This window comes from Bidens hawaiensis, unplaced genomic scaffold (genome assembly GCF_021521415.1).
Source record: "Bidens hawaiensis isolate Kalapana, Puna unplaced genomic scaffold, B.hawaiensis_p1.1 tig00001016_1, whole genome shotgun sequence".
Lineage (NCBI taxonomy): Eukaryota > Viridiplantae > Streptophyta > Magnoliopsida > Asterales > Asteraceae > Bidens > Bidens hawaiensis.
Window position 1 is genome coordinate 3,162,210 of NW_027491059.1, and position 23,930 is coordinate 3,186,139.

Genomic DNA, 23,930 nt, shown 5'->3' on the forward strand with positions numbered 1-23,930 from the left:
GTTTTTTTGTTTTACTTAGTTTTATTGCACTTTTTTTTTTTTTTGCACTTGTCACCAAATGTGTGAAGGGATCAAGAGGATTTTGTTTGAGAAGAATTATGTGGTCTGACCAGTTTGATACTGCTAATATCCCAACTTCCATTTTTTTAAGTGGTTCATTTTTGTTTTAGTTTTTATCTTGTTGACTACAACTCTCAAACATTTAATTGATTTTTTTTTATCATTTTTCACTAAATGAAATAAATACTCTACATTTTCATGTGCGTACACGACACATCAGTCCCTTTCTTGTCTTCAAACCCGCCGTGAGTGGACTACTGCTATGTGCCATCCCCACTGTTACTCTCTGCTTTCTCTCTTTTTTTAGTGACATTTTTACCAGCCGCCCCTATTGGAGCTGTCACGTTTGCTAGGCTATATGTAGTGGGGCGATATCGCCTAGAACACCGGTTTCACATTGAAAATAATATCATTCTAATAATGTGTGTGTAATATTTATATATGATGTGATGAGGCAATATTGGGCTACAAACCATTAAACACTAGAATGAAAATCGCCCCCCTGCTGATGTGGTGCTACATGTAAAAAATCATCCCTTAATGTATTCCCTTCACTACACATAGCCTTATGCACAGATGGTTTTGACTGTTTTGGTTAATTCGTTTGCAGATTTTTACAAATACATAGGGTTTTCGGTTTCCAATTGGTTTTGTTACTGGCGTGTACTTAGAAGTGTTGGTTTTGGTTCTTGTTACAATTTTCCAACCTGTTTCACCCTCAAATTCATAAATAAATCAAAGCCCCAAATCCCAATAGCTGAATTCAGACCCCACATTACAATGTTGCTGGAGGCCTGAAGGTGCATTTAGGTTGACAAATGAAAGCGGGTTCTAATTAAAACGAGTCTGAATTAAAAACATGCCATTTTGGAAAAAAAAAACGGGTCTAAACAGGTGCTAACCAAAATTGTTGAATCGGTCGATTTAGAAAAGAATTTCACCTGCAATGCTTCTTTGTCTACCAGTGGCCACAGGAGGTGGAGACTAACCATGATCATGCGCAGTGCTAAGTCCCAACAAATTATTTTAAGCTAACATATTGACATAATTTGAGCATACCTAAGTTGGCATGTATATTTTAAGTTAAAAGGAACTTAACACTCTTACCTGTTTTGTTTTTTTAATTTTTGTTTTAAATTTTTTTAACATAAATCTACAAATCCTTAAAAATTGTTTAATAACTGGCAAGCAGACCCGCGCGTTGCGGCGGACTCTTGTGTTTTGTAAATTTCAAACATGTCTATATTTAGCCAAAATGAGAACAAACTGCTGAATAGCTGCAACAACATAAGGTTATGCATTTACATCATAGTTGGATGATTAGTTGCTAAATACATGAAATAATATTGTACTTTTGATATATACACAGGAAGTTTGCTGATACTAATATACGTTCTACTTACAACTTATATCGAGGATAATGCAATTTGGTGAAGAATGAATAAAAAAACGCCAATTGCCTTTAAAGCACTTTCACATGTCAGACATTGGGCATAGCTACAAAGTTAACAATATCTCATTCTCATTAAAATCGAAACGATTACAATAAAGTGGCAGACAAACAGGCAACAAGCTGCGCCGCAAAGTTTGATCAATACTTAAAAGTTTAGTAATGAAGCAAAGAAATAATGAGAATATATAAGCAATGTTACATTTGATTCTATAAATCACATCTTTGTGTAGATTTTGCAACAAAAAACAGAGTAATACTTTGTAGCAAAAGAGTGCGTTGATCTCTTTGCTTATTTTTTACTGCAAAATCACGCTACTACAAATGAGCGTCATATCTAAACATCAAGTTAGTAGAGGCAACAATGCACAAAACAGAAGATGCAAATAAGCAATCAACATACAGGGAAAGTAGGAAAATACAACATACAACAATAGACAAACAAAAATATGTATAGCAGTAGAAACATAGTCCAGTATATGCAGTGAATTCGAAGACTTGATAAATGACTTACCAGTTGCCTCTAGTCTTACTGTAGGCTTCTTTCTTATACTTTGAGAATTGTTCACTCATCAACTTGCCAACTAAGGTATAGTATCTAGCCTTCAACTGTCAAGTCCACATCTTGAACCCATACGATAAAAACAAAAACTTTTCAGATGACGAATTGTAAGAATCGTTATCTTGAGATAACTTTACGCTAAAATACTAAAACCGATTCGTCATATATGAGAATGACTTAAGAAGATATTTATTGCCCTAATTAGAGTTAAGATGGTGAACCATATAACTAACGAAATCTATAATTGGTAATAAAACGGAGAAAAATAACGATGAGGCTGAGAAGTAAAGAGTTGGCTTTGTACCAGCTACATCAATAAAAGAAGAATTCTGCAATCTGTTATCAAGATGAAATGCTTCTCAATAAGCTTTCCATTAAAGATACAAAAAAAAAAAGTGTGAAGCAACCATTTCCATGTGAATATGTCAACTTTAGGCAGAATTAGCACAACAAAATGAGTTCAAAAGTTCAATTTAGTAAAAACCATGCAGCACCAATTCGTAAACGCACCCACGACCATAAGACAAATGAAGCAACAGTAATGAAACAGAAAACAGACGAAGACGAATTTCAGGAGATAACCTTATAGCATCAGCGGAGAGCACAATGAAAATTCATTGATAATGAAACATCCTCACCTTTGTGGAGGTGAAGTCTGCAGAAGAGGATGGTGATATGGTTGTCTGATTACATTTGGCGATGGAGGTGCCCTTAAGGCTATAAGTTTAAATTTTAATAATTCGAACGATCAAACTATTCTAATAAAGTAAAATAATGGTGGACATGTATCAGTTTGTGGTTAAACCTTATAACCTTTTTCCCTCCAAACTAATAATTATGTCATAGATCAATAATTATTCACTTTTCTTTTACACTACATTTATATTATATCTATAACATGATTAAGTTATTCACTTTTCTTTAAACTCTATTTTATTATATATACTATATATTTTTATAAAAATAAATATTCTTATAAATTATAAATATATGCTTTAAATCTATTCATTTATTTTTTCAGTTAATTTACTAAACTACATATATGTTAAAATGTAATAATATATACCATTCACTTTCATATATAATAAAGTTTATCATAGTCAGTTTCTCGGTTTTTTTATCAATGATTGTTTCAGGTTTTCTTTTCCGTGGGACTTAAATTTGATTGTTACAGGTCAAAAGTTGATAAATAGATGGTGTGGTACAAATTAATTACATTTTGCTCAAAATTTGTTACGTGTCAAAAAAGGGTAATATGGGTATTTTTAAAAGTTTAAAAACACAAGTAGATTTATCATCAAATTTATTACGGATTGAGTTGAAAATATCAAAAAAATAAAAGTTAGAATTTTAAAGGTTATTTAGGTTTTGAATTTATTTTAAATGACATTTTTGGAAATAATGAAAAGATTTAGGATTTGGCTAATTAACTTTTTACCCACAACTATTAAAATTTAAGAAAAGACGGCGAACACTTTCGACATGCTACCTCCATGCCTATCAATGCTTCTAACTTTTATCAAATTTGAAACATTTGTGTCAGCATTGACTTTTCTTTTAATGATGATTACAATGTAGTGTGTGAAACATGTCATACAAAATTATGCTCAAATGAAGCAAAACATTCACAAAATTGAACAGGTTAACGTATTATTTTTATGTGTTGTCATTATGGCAAAGTCGAGAAGCCCCCCCTCAAAATTATAAAAATCATTTTCTTGATGTAGAGCTCAAAACTATTATTGTATGAAAAATCTTTTTTGAAATTGATTAATAACTAAAATTCTTTCAATTATATATATATATATGGTACTGAGAATCAAATTTCCAATAGATGGATCGTTCTCAGGTATGTTTTTGCACTTGCGTTATTATTATTATTATTTTTTATTCAGTTCATTTTTTTTGAAAAAAATCATTTTCCGATTTAAATAAAATCAATTTATGTACACATAGTATAGATATAAGAATAGATGTAATCCTTTTTTCATATAAAACATGTACTTATTTGCTTTATTTATAACTTTGTTATTTGGACCATCTCGTGTGTTACACGGGCTCTAAAGCTAGTTACTTTAATATTAAAGCATTTCTGGCAGATCCTCTATCTCTACCTTTGTAATTACACTAAAAATTGCTATTTTTTCTCTCTTCTTTTTAATTAAATAATATTTTTTTATATCTTTATCGTTGTCTTTTTTTTCTCCTCAACTCAAAATCATTTTCAACAAATATTAAAAAATTATAAATTATGAATAGTTTTTTTTTTAAATTTACTCATAAATAGTAACAATTCCCATTCCCTATCCATATTCATACAATTATACAAAAAATCATTACGTAGTCTATCTTCTATTTAATTAAATAATGCATTTTGATACATTTATTATTATTTTTTCTTTTTCTTCACTTATGACCATTTTTAAAAAACATTAAACATTATACGATGTCAACAGTGTAACCTCAAATTTAGTTTTCCTATATAATATTTTTTCTCTCTCACCTACTCACAATCACTCATAACTAGGGCTGAGCACGGTTCGGTTCGGTTTTTAGGTGAAACCGAAAAGTTGGTTTTTCAAATACACAAACCGATCGGCTTTTAATTTATCGGTATTTCGGCTTTTTTCGGTTTCGGTTCGGTTATAAATTGCAAAAAAATTCCTCAAAAATGAAAATGCATATTAGATCCAAAAACAAAATTAGGCATTTATTACTGGAACCAAATGAATACAAACTTGCAAGAGTACTAGAGTTTAAAATTTAACAAAGTTCTTAATAAAAAAACACTAAAAGTTTAGTTCCAATCTTTATTATTCATCTTATTCATCTTCAAAGTTTACTCCCAATCTTCATCATGTTCATAATCTTCATCACCATCAATGGTAAATCCTTTTGGTGTTTTATTTCCGTTCTAACACCTAAAAAAACACACATAATTGTATTAATATTTAAGTAAAAACACATATCGGTTCGGTTTTTTAAAAGTGGAAAACCGAACCGAAGCCGAAAATTCTGTTTTTCTAAAAAACAAAAAATTAACCGTCAATTAATACTTCGATTTAGTTATTTCAATATAGTTTTTTTGGTTAATTCAGTTTCGGTTCAGTTAATTCAATTTGTTGATGGTAACTATGGCTTATAACTTACAAATCTCCCTTGCATCACACCCTCAACTATTGGGCCTATCATCAATCAGTATATATAATTTAGTTGTCTATATTATTCGGCCTTTGGATCCAAACGACCCGACCCCCACAGGCCTCCAAGCGACGCTGCACGTCGTGACGTGGTGTTGTGTCCCACCCAAATCTTTATTTACTTTACTCTAGAAGACGCGTGCGTCTACAACCACCATCGTATTCGATCCAGTTTGTTCCTTGGTCGTCTTCTTTACTTAACAGATCACTATTCCGGTAAACATTTAGATCCGGTTTGTTTCTTTACCCTCTTTATTTTGCTGCTGTCTATGAAACCAAAAATACTGATTGATATAATCAAACCAAAACAATAACGGAAGGTTTGGTTTTATGTTTTTGTACAGTTAGTTTTATGTGTAATTAAAACCAACGATATATCCGAATTGAAACAGAAACTTATAAATTTTCATGTTTTTTTATTTGGAATTTTAAGTAATTTTTAATAATAATAATAATATTGTTTTACTTAAATATTTTAGTAATTAAATAATAATCAAATAAATTATTAACTCACAGAAAAATTTCGAAAGTCGTTATTTTGGCTAACTTTTTAATTTTTTTGGTACCAGATGCAAAACCAAGATAATCAAAACCGAAAAACCAAAACGAACATTTATAATAAAAACACAAAAACCGAAATTTTAATAATTTCGGTGGTTGGTTAGGTTTAAGCTCAAACAACCAACATGACCCCAGCACACCCCTACACCTCTATTTGCTGGTATTATTTTCAATAATTGGTTCTTATATGTGTTTAGTGATCATCAAACAATGGTTCTAGAGGGCATAATAACTTCACCGCACCGTAGATCGCAAACGACTGCATTTTCGACATCCACATTCAAAAAACCACACACAAAGGAGGATGAACTGGGTGACTTCTCAACCGTCGTTAGGCGGCACCGGTTCCTGCTAACCGCCCTCGTACTCCTCACTGTTTTATGCACGGTTTATCTTTATTTCGCGGTTACTTTAGGTGACGTTTGTTCTGGCTTAAACCCAACTCAAAAGGCTCTTTGTCGCGTACAATTAGCCAAAGAATCAATCGCCAAACGAAAACTGTTACTATAAGTTCTTCATTCATTCCCATTACTTGTATGATGATGCTTGTTATAGAGAAATTATTATTTGTTACAATTTATGAACAAAAATGTCAAATGTATGATTATTTAATATAAATAGTTATATCTGAAAGTTGAAACATTATGATTTATTGAACAATGTTTAGTTCTTTAAGCCAAGCTGTGTGCAAAGGACATGGATCTTGTTTCCCTTGAGCAATTGCTTTCTCCGAGAGCGAATAGAACCAACCGTTTCTCCATTTGAACTGTAAGATTTAGACCGCTCGGTGAATAGCAGATCAAGTGCAATAACTAACTTTGATATTATCATTCTTAAAATTGTTACGAATGACGCTTACCTCTTTCACGGCCGTTGGGAAATGGGAAACTGCTCGAGCATAAGCACATAATCGATCCTCAATCCCTTCATCAAAAACGACTCCTTTCTCTTCGGTTGCTACTGCTGCCAGCTCACCAATGAGGCTATTCACCTGAAAAGTGTAAATGATTGTTGCTTAAAATTATATGGTAGTAATATGAAAATTCAAAATTGAATTATAATGTCGACGAAGGTAATCTTACCTCAGAACGATAGTCCTTCTCGACCACTCCCACGGTGGCTCCAGGATGGCGGGCCCCAACGAGCATGAATGCTGATATCCATATAAGTTTTTCTAGCATTTGCTTCTGAAAAGCTTCTTTCTCAAGAACCTGGTTTCCATATTTTTACAAAACCAAAATTCAGATCAAATAAAGTCAAAATTATCAACGATTACGCTATGTGTGGTGGAGGGCTACAAACTCTGTGTGTGTGTGTGGGGGGGGGGGGTGGTTCGACACGTGGCAACACATCAGCAGAGGGGCGATTTTCATTTTAGGGGTGTAGTGGTGTTATAGCCCTTTGTCGCCCCCTTTTTAATTTTTTATTATTATTTTCATAACACATCCGAGAGACAAATCTATGTCCCCCCCACCCACCCACACTTATCGCGGGAATATCGCCTAGAAGGGCGGTGCTGTAGCCCATTGTCGCCCAAAAAACCACCAACTTATCACCCACTACGCATAGTCTTAGGATTTTAAAACTACTTATTAAATACCTTGCAAGAAAGACCGCCTGCGTGTAACCTAGCAGCAACAGCAGAACTCCATTTGCCAAAAGCTGCAGTTAACCCCTCGGGATTGGTATCGGTTATACCGTCCACAGGGGGTTCACCGAGCTTAGAAATAGCAAAATATGCCAAAACTTGGTTAGCATCATCAAGACCTTTGCTTTGGAGCCATGGCTCCAGCATCCCGTTCTGGAAAAACACCAAATCTGCTAGATTGTTATGATTCATTATAAGATGTACAGCAGTCATCTGATTCTGATTACTAAAACTGCTTTATTTCTCAGGTTTCAAGCAAAATGCTTATGATTGATTATCTGTTTACTAAAGTTGCTAATTCAAGTTGCTCATCTGGTCTTGACCTTAAAATATATAAAACTTGAAGAGTAGCGTTTATATCAAAATCAAAGGCAAACGGGCAACAGACTGTCCGCTAGCCCTTTTTGAATAGCAAAACAAAGTCTTTTCAAAAGCACGTTTATAGAAATTGGGGTCATAATATTATTATGCATGACCCGTTGGGACTGGTCTGGACCAAGTAACTCACTAAGTAAGCAGAATTGCCAAATCACAGCAGAAGCAAATGTGGTTATCTTATTACTTATTACAGCAGACTAATCGATTATCACAAAAGCATGAGCAGATTTAGCAATCAATCTGATTATCACAACTCGAAACAGCAGAATCACAATCAAAATTTGCAGCTGGTTTACTATAGCAGATTAAAATGCACAGCCACAATACTGGTTCCATGAACTATTTTAACTTGTAAAGCATAATATGCAGTATGGGTGCAAACGATCTGGGCGGCCCAAAATCTGATCGATAAAAAGCTCGAAACAAGCCGATCGAGCCCGAGCCACAAATAAGCTCGTTTAGTTATCAGGCCTTAGCTCAAGCTTTGTATGGGAAGATCGTTTAGACTGGTCGAGCCTTAATGAGCCTTGTGTATTTTAAGTTTCAAGTCTTTTAAGCTTCAATGTAGTAACTTCACACTTAACAGCCAAGCTCGAGCCGACCCTTACTCATGTAAGGTACTACATAGGAGCTTGAGCTGAGCTTACACTCGTTTAAGTTTTTTACTCAACATATAAAAGTAAATAATCATGTACATTAATTAATTTATAACTAATAAATGATCCAAGCCCGAACCGAGCTCAAGCCTAGCCTAGCTCGGCTCATATCATTTAAACTCTTAAATTATGCATGGATATTGAAGAAAATTAGAGGTGTAAATGAGCCGAGCTCGTTTTCACTTACGAGAGCTCGAGCTCGAGCTTGGCTAGTTTGGAGCTCATTTTTTTAAAGGCCGAGCTCATGAGTTGTTTTTTCAAGCTAGAGCTCGATTATAATAGGAATAATAATAACAACAACAAAATATAGAATTATTATTATTATTATTATTATTATTATTATTATTATTATTATTATTATTATGTTACCATTCCAACGGGACTGGGGAGTGAAGTGAAGCACAGCATCCAGATCATCGTTACGGGTGCACACTAATATCGGGCCTGGGAAATCAACTGGAACAGATTCGCCTCGTTTCACCAGAAAATCATCGCCGACGCCCAGTTTCTGTAAGGCTGTGCCGACACGCCCACTGCCTACAATGATTGAGGGTATTACTTTAGTGGCAGTTGTACTCGTAGCAGCCATGGAAGGTATTGTTGAAGACTGGAGTTTAGAAGAGTAGTTTGTTTAAAAGTGAGTTGCAGTGCCAGTGGTAACAGAGAGCCACGAAGACAACCCATATACCTGTTTGTGTCGGGTCAATGGGATGGGCTTATTGGAAAATCCCGGTTCAGCCCCAATCGACCGGTTGCAGCTCAAATGAGTTTGGCTCAAATTTTACCAGTTCGTAATCCGATTCCCTCAAACTGGTTTGGACCCGACCTGATTTGGAAAACAAGCCAAAAAAAAATAGTTATTCGTATGATCCTGACCGATTTGATTGGGCTGCACCTTCTTGCCCCTATACTGGTTTTAAACCTGATCCGGTTGGGTCACAAGGGCGAAGCTCTTTAGAGACATGGGTAGCCCCGATCACTGCAGCTTTTTCTGTTAGTAGGGTAAATTTGGTGATTTTTTTCTAAAAATTTTTATAGGTATTAAGCGCGGTCACCCCGATTAATTTTTCCAAAATGCAACCGGACTACTGATTTTTTTTTAAATATAATACCCCATAGTTTGATTTTTTTTATTATACCTCGCAATTTTTACGAACAAAAGTTACAAAATAGTAGTCGAATAGTAAAAAACTTTGTTTTTATAAAACTCAAAATTGAGGGGGCTATTTGTAAAAATAAAAACTTGTTTAAACAAAACATAAAAAAAGAGCAAGGATTGATTAGGGAGTAGGAAATTACTCTTTTACAGTATCAATTGCAGAATTTTAATTTTGAAATGCCAAAGAATACCAATCTAAGTGGTGTTTAAAGTATTTCTGATTTATGCAAAAGTCTTATAAACTAGTTTGGTTGATAGAGTGGTTCCGCTTAATCTTGATACTTCCAGTTTCTACTAAAACAGAGAAGGGGGTTTTCAACAATGAAAATATTCAAGAATCGCCTTCGAAATAAGATGTCAGATGAGTATCTCGCGAATAGCTTGATGGTTTACATGGAAAAAGAAATTACCGAAACATTTTACTCAGAATCCATAATTGAGGAATTCAAAAATCTTAAAGTTCGTCGAGCTGCTTTGTAATTCTTCTTCTAAGGTACTCACCCTTCCTCTCGGCTCTCGCATTATTATGAATATTTTAGGTCTTTGTTAGTTAAAAAATATTTAGTTTTTTTAATTGTAAGAACAATCGTTTGAATGAATGAAAAAAAAAATAGATATAGATATCATATTGTTCGATCCTGTGACATTTGTCAATTTCGGGTCTTGTTTGTATTCGTTTTTGTATTTGTTTATTATGTAAACCGACCCGATTTGTAAACCGAAGCTTATGTTATAATCAAAATGATGGATTTATGTTACAATATTGTTTCACACTTGTTGGGTCTTGAAAACATCCTATTTTTATTTTTATTTATTTATTTATTTTTTTGTTGTTTTGTGTTTTTGTCTTGATCCATTTTGCATGAAAACTCTTGTGTCTCACACCCATATTTGACCACCAACATTACCCTATATATACACCACATTTCCTCTTCATTTTCCCTTGCTACAACTCCAAAAAAAAAACTCTCTCAAACATCAAAGATTCAAGGTTATCTTCTTAAGTGTTCTTGAATGATTTTTGTCTTTCATCTTAATTAGTTTATGTAGCCTTATTAATACTTGTTTATGGTTGTGCAACATATATATAATATACACCCCTTGTTTACCTTTGGTAGTTACTTCTCCGATTCCGGTCGGTGAGGTTTCGGACCCCATAAGGCAAGGCTTCATGGAGGACTTCGTGTCCTTGATATATATACATCTATATAACTTGTTCATACATATTAATCTTGCTTATTTTAGTTTGTTGGTCATGTTTACAAGTTCCATGGTTATGGGTTTTTAAAAGTCTATGCTTCGGTTTAACCGTAAATAACTCTAAACCGTAAACCGAACTTTGTTACTAGTTTTGTTTGTTTAAACATACTTAGTGTTAGATCTAAGTTTCTAAAATCATTTTTACAAATTCTATGGTTATGGGTTTGTAGAATCTTACCGCGGTCTTAACCCGAAACACGATCCGAACCGAAAACCGAACTTTTGTTTAAAGACTTTATTGTTAACTTTTGGTATTTTTTTTTATTTGTACATTATTATACAAGTTCTTTAGTGTTTGGACATGTGGAAACCATCTATGAACTTGTTGTGAGATGGAAACTGAACCAAACCGATTCTTGCTCGCTTAAGACACACAAATGTGTTTTTTTAGCCATCAAGACTTGTATATTTCTTTAAAAATAGTTACAAATTGATTTTTAAATATTTTCTTAAGTACTTGGAAATGTTGGATCCAACTTGATCTCATAACAAAGTTTGGACCGACAAAACCGAACACTCGCTTAACGTGCGTTGTTAGTTCTAAAACAATGGAACTACATACTTGGTTAAGTCTTATTAAATTTTATTGAGTTATCTCATAACATTCAATATTTTGGAAAGTTGACTTTGGGTTTGACCAATTATCAAGACCCGAACCGACAATCCGAACACTCGATAAAAAAAACCCATTTTAGTATCTTTATTCCAAAGGGATTTGCATTCTTGCATTTTACCCATCTTATTACTTAACATAGGTTGAGTAAATATTAAGGTTAGATACTTTAACCCGGTTTCGAGCAAACTTACATTTTTAAAGGGTTATTATTATAAATTCTTAAATAGTCACATTTTAAACCTTGAACTTTAATTATTTACATTTCTCAACATTTATTTTGTTTAAAGACCTTCAAGACAACCTTTCTAAATTCAAGACTTCTTTTCTTTTTAGGCATTGTGCGTTAAACTCGTCGTTCCGACAAATCTCCAAATTATCATCTTTCAAATTTACCACTTGAAGGTGAGTACTTCATACCCCATTTTCCATCTTTTATTTTGGGGGTGACATTTCATACTTATTCAACAAAATGCTTTATATTTGAATCTTAAAACACAAACGTAGTTGTATACTTTACCTAAATAATTGCTCGATTTGGTGTTCTATGCTTATATGCCTATGTGTTTATCGCTTTTGGTTGGTGGAACTATAAAATCCTAGACTATTTGGCATCCCCTTATAGCAAGGTGTCGTCAACGTAATGCAATTAACGATAACTATAAAATCCTAGACTATTTGGCATCCCCTTATAGCTAGGTGTCGCTAATGTGTTTAGCGATATCTATTTATCCAAATTACCACTTTTATTTATCGTTTCGTATGCAAGTTTTGTGGCTATCTTTATTATATACTAATATGATTAAACTTATGAATTGCTCACCGACCTTTGTGTTGACAAACTTTATTTTATGAAATGTTGCAGGTTTGCATTTTGGTTGATTTATGATTGTGAAGAAAACGACATCAAAGACCTTAGGATATTAGTAAAAATGAACAATATCAATTTGCCATATTTTGTGATATCTTGTTTATGGTTATTTTATGGATAATTGTTATGTGACATTTTCGATGTTGTGAAATGAAATGAGTTTATTAAATACTGTCACTTTAATTAGTGTCATGTGCTTATGGACAATCGTTACACCTCGGCATGTTCCGCCGCCTTTGGTCGGGGTGTGACAGATTCGCCCTGAATTGAACCACCAACACGAACCGAATCGTCGACCCAAAATTTTTTGGGTCCGTGACGAAGCACAAGCCTCGCCACCGCTTGGGGATAAAACCCAATTTGTGCATGTCTAGCTTTAACACCCACTTGAATAGAGGTGCACAAAATACCTTGTTCCGGACCCGACCAGGAACGGATTCCCATCCGTACCCGACCCGCAAGTACGACCAGGTATAGGGTTTCTCACCGGAGGCGTACCCAGACCCGCCGAAACCAGAACCGGAAATACCCGGTTAAAACCTGACCCTACCCTACTCAAAACCCGGGAAACCGGTCAAACACTCGACTATAACCAGAATCGGTTTCTACCGGACCCGGTTTTGACCTTTGTTGACCATACCCAGCATCGGTTCCGGTTCCTGAAAATACCCGATTATGCATCTCTACACTTGAATAAGGCCCTATTTTTAAATATATGTAGATGCGTATTCAGTGTATATTAGGTTTACTCTGTGAGTTAAAAACCAAAATGTCTAAAACACACCTTTAGTATAGTGATAAGACTCTACGTTTGGTTTTGAAGAATGCTGTAACATTTCGAATTTTTTAAACCCGTATTCGTTTACGAACGAAACATTTTTAGACCTTTATTATTATTGAAAATCAAGTGTTTATAAATAATTAAGTTTATAATTTTCACTTTAGGCCCCTTATACTTTATATGTTGTTCAATCTTAAACTATGCATAAAAAGTTCGTTATATGACCTAAATCCAAACTATAAGGACTAAAGTTGACAAATGATGATATTTTCATCCTTTTGGCCGGAACACCACGTGGTGGGGTGGCCTAGGCCCACCACGCGGCGCTATGGGCTACCTGCACAGCTCGTTTCGTTTATTATTGTTTCCTAGTTCGTTTTTGGCCCGAAATCGCTTATTTTAGGACATAATCGAATGTTTTAAGATCCAAGAAGACTAATATATCTTAGATACATGTTCATACTCATTAACCCTTGATCAATAACGAAATTTACTGGTTATAATGTTGATTTGATCATTAAAGGCCCATCTAGTTCTAAAACGAGTAAGTTACCATATTTAGTTCGATTTTGGTGTATCCTATATAAACATATCATTATTTCTCTACCACAAATCATCCCTAAACCCTAATTCACAATTCCTAGCCGTCACCTACCTCCAACCTTCATCATCTTCTTCGGTTTTTGCACTATTGTTGAAGATACACTCATAAACGGTTGACTTTACTTATGCACCGACCTTTGACTTCCGTTTCTCATCGATCCATTCACTTTTCGGGTAAGTTGTAAACATAGGAAACATTCATATATATATTCCCTAGTCAATAAACTTCAATTAATTTCGGTGGTTGAAGGGTATTGACTGGTCAATTCGTTTAAAACTCGTTAAAGGGCAAAATAGTCAACAAGTTTGACTATCTGTTTTCTCGTACTTCTGGTCGGATTCAACGTTCGGTCCAGAAGACTTTTATTCTCGTAACGTGATTTTAAGGCTACTGACCAAAACCCGACTTCCGACTCGCTGTTCGGATTCTGGTCAGTACCAGCTCGCTTAAACGTTTAATTCAACATAACTAGAGTTCTACTGATCCGTTTGGATTGATTCTAGCGGCATTAAGTTCTTTTTTATTTATAGTTTCATATCACAAAGTTTCAGGTTCTGATTAATTATCTCGTTTGACGCGTATTGGACGACTCGCTTATCCGTTTACTCGTTTATTTTTAATTATATTCACTTGCCTTCCATCTAAGGTGAGTTTTATCATTCCCCTATTTTACTCAGTTTTCTAAATCGTTTTGGGGACATATGCGCATATCATACTACATATATACATATCTATACATACATATCAACAAATAGCAAACGTGTAATTGTGTGTGATTAATCAAATCTACTTGTTATGTGTTTATTTGTTTTTGTATGCAATCGTTTGACATATCCCCTTGGAGAGGGTTCTCATTCTATCGACCACCGCCCGATTCGCTTGGGAACGGTCTTGTTCTATTTATTTGCTCATGGTTGATTTACCGGAGCCCGATTCGCTTGGCAATGGTTTTGTCAACAACTTATTTGCTTATGGTTTGATTTCATAACCGCATTTATTACGTTTTGCTTATTTATTATATTAACATTATTTTTGGTGTCAAAATTGGTGGTAAACTCACTCAACATGTTTGTTGACAAAACTCCATTTTCTACACATATGCAGGTTGTCTGAGTTGAAAGATGAACACACTTAGAGTTATATTGAAGACAAACTTAAATTTAAATGATTGTACTTATTTATTTGAATGGTTTTGTTGTATTTGATTATTGTGTGTATTATTTGAATAAAATAATTAATTAGATATTGAAGACAAACTTAAATTTAAATGATTGTACTTATTTATTTGAATGGTTTTGTTGTATTTGATTATTGTGTGTATTATTTGAATAAAATAATTAATTAGATATTGTCATTTATAATTATGATAGTATCTTCGAGCTGTGAGCAATCGGATCACGCCCCGGCATTTCCGCCTTAGGTTGGGGTGTGACAGGTGCAAGTTCAAGTCTCATAGTTCCCAACTTCGTTTTTTAATGTTCTTTACATCTCATGAAAATGAATTTCGCAAGTGTGAACCTATCTTTTAAATGCCTTGGAAATTTTTTTCCACTTTAGGCTCATAAAAGGGTTTGAGCCACCTTGTTGAAACCAACCCTTAATATTCGAGTTCGACTTTATGAGACGGGATGTCAATCGTCAATAATGATAAACTTAAAATTGGTTCTAAAAGATATAATACATCTAAATAGATATGTTTTAAGTGTTTTAAAATGGGCCAATTAAGAACCAAGGCGTCCATATTTTATGATTGGGTCAAGTGAATCTTTACACTTTAGTGACCAAACGGTTAATATATATGTAAATCAGTAAATGTGCATAAGATTCACCACTGTTTTTTGCTAGTAGGGTAAATTTATGCTTTTTCATACAACAAGCTTGAGCTTGGCCACCACGATTTATGATTCTTTTTATACGTATTGAGTCCAGCCACATTGATATTTTCGTCCAAACTTCGCCACTGGATAGACTCACAGATAGAAACTAAAAACAAGAGATGCGTACATACGATATCATAGAAAATGTAGTGTGCCTAAAAGACATGTCATGGTATGATTATGTGCTAAAGCAGAATATACATCTTTGGAAAACTTTTCAAAATAAGTCAAATGGGAGAGAGAAACCCAAATTAATTCAAATTTCCAAAAAATTCCCATAATAGTCCAAGCAAAACTCATGGAGGCGCCGCATTTGGTTTCCCCCGTCAATGGATTTCGGTCGCCACTAAAATACTGACGTGTGTAAAGAGTCTGACCCCGACTGATAACTTTCTGATTAAATCCGTCTCCTTCGTTATTTTCGGTATGAAAAAGTCTTCGCAAAAACCATCTTATCCGTGATGTTAGGTCATATTTTCTTCTCCTCCGTGAGTTTTCAAAAAATATCGAAGATTGTGTTTTTTTGAAATTCGTCTTCAAAGACGAATTTCACGTGAATTTCGTCTTTGAAGACGAATTTCAAAAAACATGCATACACCTTAGGATCTACGGGGATATGCATAATCTTTAGGTTGCTCTCAAGTAGAAGAATGAAAATTTTGAGTTACTTGTGAATTACTTAGCAGGCACCATATCAGGATCCATGAGTATATGCTTTGTTATTGACTATAACATGTGAAAACAACCTCATGGTCCCAGAATCGATACCAAAAAGGGATTACTCTATGTTTTGAAGGTTTGGTGAAGATAAAAGTGGTGGGGAAGAAATGTGGGGATACATGCATGTTTTTGAAATTAGTCTCCAAAGACGAAATTCATATGAAAGTCGTCTGGTCAGACGAAATTCAAAAAAGCAAAATTTTTGATGTTTTTTGAAAACTCACAGAGGAGATGAAAATAGGACCAAACATCACGGAAGAGATGGCTTTGGCGGAGACGTTTTTCATACCAAAAACTCACGGAGGAGATGGATTAGATCCGAAAATCATCGGGTGGGATCAGACTCTTTACACGTGTCATTATTTTAGTGGTGGCCGAAATACGTCGACGGGAACCAATGTTGCGCCTCTGTAAGTTTTGTTTGAACTATTATTGGAAATTTTTAAAAAATTTAGATTAATTTGAGTATCTCACTCTATCATTGGAAAATTTTCTCTACATCTTCCACAATCAAAATAAGTTCTCTCATCTTTGTTTTAGACTATAATCATTTCAAAAAAATACCAATCATAATAAAGTTTAAGTTTTATTATTTAAATGTAAAAGTGATACATTATTTCAAATAACTGGTTGAACCAAAATTTAGAGCCTCTTCTATGACCTAGAGATCATCAATTTGAGTATAAAATTTGTTCTCTGTTCAAATTGCACAAATAAATTAACAAACATAATATTTTATTCAGACCTTAAAAGTAGCGAAATTTTGATTTGGATCCATATATGTGATTTCCTATTAAGAAAAAAAGATTTGTACAAAAATTTAATTAAAAACAAACATGTTTACTCCTTTATGTTCAAGGTAATTTTTTTTCCAGAACAAGCAACATGAATTTATATTTGTTTTGTAAAAAGTATCTGAAGGAACAAACAAATAGAAACACGCAAAGATATACATGCAAACACTTACAAACATATATTTACTTTTTATAAAAGAACCAAAGTAGTTTTCAAAAATCTACTTCACTACACATACAAACATTTTACCAAAGTTAACCTACAAGTTAAAATCCCAAATTTCTCTCATTTTTCGTACACAATTTTTACTATACCTTTAGACAAAATCATTTCAATAATTGAATTCTTTTACTAGAACATATAATAATAACTTGTGACCCCACCTAACATTAATTACACACCAACCTATTTACCTGTTCAAATATTATTCCTGCTTTATGGACGCACACATTCCAAATATATGTTACCGTTATTTGTAACCAAACTACACACACATAAATCCAACAACGTTTTAAACTCACTTCCCAACATGTTTCAAATTCAAATTTCTTACCTTAATATAACTTTATAACATCCGGACTCTCATACCAACCCGTTACAGTTTCTCAATAATGTCACAATCCAAAAATGACACCGCCTTACTCGCAGAGGTCAACAACTGTCAAAATCGGTCGGATGATAAAGAGAATTCGGAACCGAATAGGGTTAAAAAGAGTTTACACCCGGGTGTGGATAAGGAGAATGTGGAGTCTAATATTCTTGTGTCAAAACAACCGCCTATGGCGAAGTCTCGGGTGAAGGATCGAGCGTGGAAGCCGTCTTCGTTGCAGCTTTGTATGCAGTTGAATGACCCGAACCCGAATTTTGGGTTGGGGTTTTATGAACCGGTTGATTCGAGCAAAAATAATTCGGGGAATATTTGGGATTATTCAGATTCGGAATCCGCTCCTGCTTCATCTTGGTCTACAATTCCTAATAGGTGTGTATTAAGAACCTTTATTATTATTGTTGTTGTTATTATTATTATTATTATTAAGAACAAATAACTAGAGTAATTATCCTAACAATGTAGTACTTACAGTTTTTCAAATAGAGTAATTTTTAATAATGTAGTTCAGGGTGTTTGGGATTGCTTATTTTAGTCTACTTATAACTTTTTGAAAAATTAAAAAGGCGTTTTTGATTGCTTATTTGGTGTTATTATTTAGTTCAAAACTGTAGAATAATAATTACTATTATTTGTATGTTTAACCGGTTAATTTTACTTGTATCGGATCTCACCCTATCATCATCATTAGTATTATTATTATTATTATTATTCATAACTTATTAATTCATTTCAAGAAATAATAATCAATTAACAAAGTGTATGTTTATTTTCAGGTCTTTGTTATGTAGACCGTTACCGGTGGATATTGGAAGGTGTACATGTATCATTGTGAAGGAAAAATCAGTTGAAGGGTTAAATGGTGGGAGTGTTTACACACTCTATACAGATGTAAGCTTTAAGGTTCTAGTAATTAAAATGATTTTATAATGTTGATGTTTTGTGATTAATTATATGTAGGAGGGTCAAGGAAGACAAAACAGGAAACTTGCTGTTGCTTATCATAGGCGTCACAACCGAAGATCCGAATTCATAATTGCGCAGAATACGAAAGGGATATTATGTTGTGCAGATGACAGTTTTGTAGGGAGTGTGACTGCCAATCTCATGGGTTCCAAATATCATATATGTGATTAATTATATGTAGGAGGGTCAAGGAAGACAAAACAGGAAACTTGCTGTTGCTTATCATAGGCGTCACAACCGAAGATCCGAATTCATAATTGCGCAGAATACGAAAGGGATATTATGTTGTGCAGATGACAGTTTTGTAGGGAGTGTGACTGCCAATCTCATGGGTTCCAAATATCATATATGGGATCAGGTAACATTTTCTCAACAATTGTTACTATGCCACTTTGACTCGTTTGATTATTAGTTGTTGATTTGGGTTGTGTTGTATCGGACCAAAAAAGCTTTCACCTAAGGTGTGTGTTAAATTTTGCTAACCTAGCAGGGCATTGGTGGGTCAAGTGAGTTACACGTTTAAAGATTACTATGCAACTTTATTGTTTATCTTAACTTTATTTTATTGATTAGTTTGATTATTATTATTATTATTATTATTTTGATTTGGGTTGTGTTTTATTGGATCAAATAAAACACTTCACCTAAAGGGTGTTTATGAAATTTCGCTAAACGAGTAGGGTATTGGTGGGCCAGTGAGTTACACGTTTAAAGATTATTATGCAACTTTATTGACTCGTTTGATTATTATTTTTTTGATTTGAGACTTTGAGTTGTGTTTTATCCGATCAAATACAAATTTTCATCTAAAGAGTGTTTATGAAATTTCGCTAAACTAGCAGGGTATTGGTGAGTCAAGTGATTATTGTTTATCTTAACTTTATTGTGACTCGTTTGATTATTATTGTTTTGATTTGAGACTTTTGAGTTGTGTTTTATCCGATCAATTAAAAATTTTCACCTAAAGGGTGTTTATGAAATTTCGCTAAACTAGCGGGGTATTGGTGAGCCTAGTCAGTTACACCCTTACACGTTTAAAGACTATTATGCAACATTATTATTTATGCTATCTTTATTGACACGTTATTTTTTTTGGTCTAGGGAAGGCGACTTAACCCGGTGACCAAACAATCTAAACTTTTAGCGATGGTTTCGTAAGTTCCATCTCTTTTCACATTTCAAAATTCAGATGGTCATAAATTCATACTTTGAACTTATTTACTAATGTCTTTAAACCTCTTTTATTACAGATTTGTGCCTACAATAGCAACATGGTCAGGAAGTTATAGGAGCATGAAGGCATGGCTTCCCAAACACCAATCTATGCAGTTGAAGAATACAGCTCAGGTAAATAGGCTTGCTGGGTCACGCATAAAACGGGCCGGGTCGGGTCAGACTGGTTTGGCCCAAAAAATTTTTTGGTCCAAAGCTTACTCTTTCTGATTTTATGATCAATTAGTGTCAAACTGCCAAGAGTGATACAAAAGTATACTATCCAAACAATAATATGATTGCATTTGTTTATAAATATTACAACGAATAATGGGTCTAATATTAGATACTTTTGTTCAGGCACAACATATAAATGGGCTAGCTAAAAACTGGGAAGAGAGAATGGATAGAGTGCATCAGCTGTATTCAAAAGTTCCACACTACAACAATGTAAAGTTCAAATTAATCTTAAAGCTAAATAGTTTCGAGAAAAATAAATATTATCGGCTAAATATCATGTTCGGCTTCAGATTACGAAGCAATAAGAGTTGGATTTCAGAAATAGGGGAAAAGCGGGGCTTAAAATCCAGAGTTCCGTCAAGAATTTCTAGTTAACCATGGAGGTAAACTCGACTTTCCTTCGAATATTAATAAAATTGTCAGGCGGTATAGTTGCAAAACTTATGTTATAGCAAGTCAGGTTGGTTTGGTTAAATGTAGTTGCAAAACTCATGTTATAACAATAATTCTAGTTAACTTGTTCATAGGTAAATTGGTCGAAAATCGCCTCTAAAATGTGGAATTGATGAACCTTATATAAATTCATGTTTTATTTTGTTCAGAAAGATGGAAGACAAACAATTTTGCAACTTGGGAGGGTGGCAAAATCCAAATATGTGATGGACTACAGGTAAAAAAGAGCTGCAAGATTATTTATAACTATATCTTCAAATAATTATAAACCGCGTTTGGTTTTCAGATACCCGCTAACTGGTTATATCAAGCCTTCACCATATGCTTGGCTTCTATCGACTCAAAGCTTCACCATATGCTTGCCTTCACCATATGCTTGGCTTCTATCGACTCAAAATTTGAAATGAAAGTAATATTTTTGCTTTTAATTACTTACCATTCCTTATGATGATTGAAGAGGTATGTACCCGCCTCAACACCGAGCGAGGCGGGTCAACCCACAAGATACAGACAAGAGGCTTGAAATCAAGACATTATGAAGGCACAAAGCCAAAACCTATGCGCATGGCGCATATCACATATGCTCATGCATCACATGCTCGCATATCACATATGCTCACGCACCACATATGCTCACGCGTATCATATGCTCACGCACCACATATGCTCACGCGTATCACATCTGCGCGTGGCGCATCCGCGCGTGGCGCATATCACATGCTTGTGCATATCACATCTGCGCATGAAACATCTGCGCGTGAGAATAAAGAGAAGACCTCGCGCATCCTCAGGATAGGCGCGTATCACACATGCACATAATCAACCTCATCCTTATCCCAATCAGGATTAGGGCAACCTTGATTGTGCACGTCAGACAACCTTCCAGAAGGTATCATTGGAAACCCTAGCACTATAAATACCACATCAACTCCACAAGGAGAGGTATGCCCTGTCACACAGTATTCAGCTATATTAAGCAATACACTCCAATCTCCTTACTCGGATATTATTATCTTATCCTACAAATCTCTTATTCTCACACCGGAAGGTTACCCCAAAGAGGACCCCTCTGTCCCTTTCTGAGGGGTAAGTTTACGGTGCTGTTCATTTTGTAGGTGGAAGAATCCAGATCCCAGAGAACCATCGGTGAAATAGCATAATCACACCCGAGGAAAGTAGATCGTCTACCAGTGAGTCGATCCACGTTTCTTCATTGGCGCCATCACCTGTTACAACGGCAACAAAATCTCATCAGATCTCTAAAAAAAAAAATTTTTCACCATGGCTTCTGGTGTTCGTAACAGCGATCAAGTTCTGGAGGATATTGAACGTGAGGATGTTAATGAGGGACAGCAGTTTCTGAGGGTGCCGCGTGATTCTACGCGCACCACCAGTAACCATCCCTTCATCACAACTCCTCATGGCCAGACTGAAACTCCTCCAGACGATCTCACGTTCCAAAATCTTACCGGCGCGAAACAAAAAGGACCAATGGGTCCAGAAGATGAAACCAATGACCCTAAAGAATGGCTCATAAACGAGCAACGACGTCTATGGACAAGTACAATGAGATGGTCAAACAAAAAAAGTTAGCCTACTTAACACAAAGGCTAGCGTTTGATAAGCAAACCGTTCATGGAACAAGAAGGGGGCGCGCGCCGGAAGAGGGTCACTCTGTTCACACTGAACACGCTGAGTTTAGTGATGAAGAAGTGTGTGATGAGGAGGACGCGAGATACTCATGCAGGAGGCTCACAGCTCCGCGCGCACATGAACGTGGCGCCTGGAGCCAAAGCCGATCTGGATCTGCACACACCATACAGCCCACCAGTGAGAGGGCAAGTGGATGTAACCACACCGTACATACCAGCCATCTTGGTGAAACATTCAAAATTCACTGAGCGCATCGCGAAGGCCCCCAATCAGCACAAAACCAAGATGCCAAGTGGTTTGGGCAAATATGACGGCACAACAGATCCAGACGATTTCTTATAAGGTTTTTACAACATTGGAAACCTAGAAAGCTGGACGATGCCAATATGGTGTCACATGTTTGCTCGCTGCCTCACGGGCGCGGCGCGTGTCTGGTTCGAAAGCTTGCCCACTGGGCAAATCGATGGGTTCGAGGAATTATTGGAAAAGTTCCAAGCTCACTTCGTACAACAGCGCAGACACACGACATCATGCACTGCGTACGCAGGAATGATGAAACGATTGAAGACTACATAACTCGTTTCAATCAGGAGTCTCTGGCAATCGGAGGTATCACTGAGCAACTATTGCGCGTGGCCTTTAAACAAGGCGCGCGCAGTGATCAACTCCGCCGAGCTCTCGTGAGCAGAGATGGCATGCGTTGCACTTGGGCCAAGCTAATGCGTTGCACTTGGGCCAAGCTAATGAAAAACAAATTGCCCAAGATAGAGCGAGAGAAAGGGGGCATCAAGCAGAGGCACCGCGCAGCAACGAAAGAAGGGGAAAACAGAACACTGTATGGTCCAGGTTGCAACCAACCAGTTTTTCTCCCGCAGAAAAGCAGGCGCAACCAAGCTCACATCAGCCCCAAAAAGACATTCGTAATCGCGGGGAAGGTGATAAGAGGGAAGGCGGCAGAGATCCTAGCAGACCTCTGCCAAGAATATGGACTCCCCTCACTAAAACGCCTTCACAAGTGTTAAGCACTGAGAATGTCCAGTTCAAAAGCCCCAAGCCACTACACTACAAGGGACCATCAAACAGTGGCAAGTACTGTGAGTTTCACAAGTCCACAGGACACAACACTGATGCATGCCACCACTTGAAGGATGCAATTGAAAAAGATGTGAAATCAGGCAAGCTGGCTCACCTGGTAAACAACTCAAGACCAGAAAATGAACAACCAGAAGGAGCCTCTGCCAGTAAAAAGTTCAAAAGAATCTGTGTAGCCGAGGGAGGAACGCAAGGGCAAAGATCAAGAAAGAGAAGCGCGTAAATCCAAGGAGATTGGCGCGAGCAACAAGTAATCTTCCCAAGAATCAGGGGAGGCCCTTCCATCAGCAGTCCTCTTGTCATCACTACACACATTGCTCACTATGAAGTGTCAAAAGTCCTGGTAGACACTGGCAGCGAATCAGACATCATGTATGAGCAATGTTTCAGAAAACTGGATCCGGCAGACCAAGCAAGGCTTGAAATTGTGAAACACAAGCGAGCCGAAGTTGTCAACTTCTTGGTCTTGCCCACCACTTCATGCCACAATATGATCTTGGGTAGGGGAACGA

The 23,930-nt window shown here is 35.6% G+C and overlaps 1 protein-coding gene and 1 pseudogene across 2 annotated transcripts; one reads left to right on the plus strand and one right to left on the minus strand.

Moving 5' to 3' along the window:
* Positions 1 to 6,437: 6,437 nt before the first annotated feature.
* On the minus strand, positions 6,438 to 9,104 carry LOC143551128 (uncharacterized). The gene is made up of 5 exons (XM_077041637.1): positions 8,885 to 9,104; positions 7,434 to 7,651; positions 6,916 to 7,044; positions 6,693 to 6,824; positions 6,438 to 6,599 (listed from the first exon to the last, which is right to left on the minus strand). Exons 1-5 carry the CDS (start codon positions 9,102 to 9,104, stop codon positions 6,483 to 6,485), a joined length of 816 nt encoding a protein of 271 aa, XP_076897752.1. The 3' UTR covers positions 6,438 to 6,482.
* An 8,664-nt stretch (positions 9,105 to 17,768) lies between these two features.
* LOC143551137 (tubby-like protein 8) lies at positions 17,769 to 21,121 on the plus strand (annotated as a pseudogene). The gene is made up of 9 exons (XR_013138446.1): positions 17,769 to 18,174; positions 18,579 to 18,693; positions 18,950 to 19,126; positions 19,870 to 19,922; positions 20,019 to 20,115; positions 20,341 to 20,430; positions 20,511 to 20,603; positions 20,823 to 20,890; positions 20,960 to 21,121. The product of XR_013138446.1 is annotated as a tubby-like protein 8 (transcript).
* Positions 21,122 to 23,930: the final 2,809 nt, after the last annotated feature.

What these genes read in the sequence shown, in the direction of transcription:
- LOC143551128 (XM_077041637.1), bottom strand. Translation starts at nt 9,104, where the DNA reads ATGGCTGCTACGAGTACAACTGCCACTAAAGTAATACCCTCAATCATT. An exon ending in TCCCCAGTCCCGTTGGAATG is followed by an intron (nt 7,652 to 8,884) that starts GTAACATAATAA and finishes ACAATCTAGCAG; the next exon opens with ATTTGGTGTTTTTCCAGAAC. An exon ending in CAGGCGGTCTTTCTTGCAAG is followed by an intron (nt 7,045 to 7,433) that starts GTATTTAATAAG and finishes TATGGAAACCAG; the next exon opens with GTTCTTGAGAAAGAAGCTTT.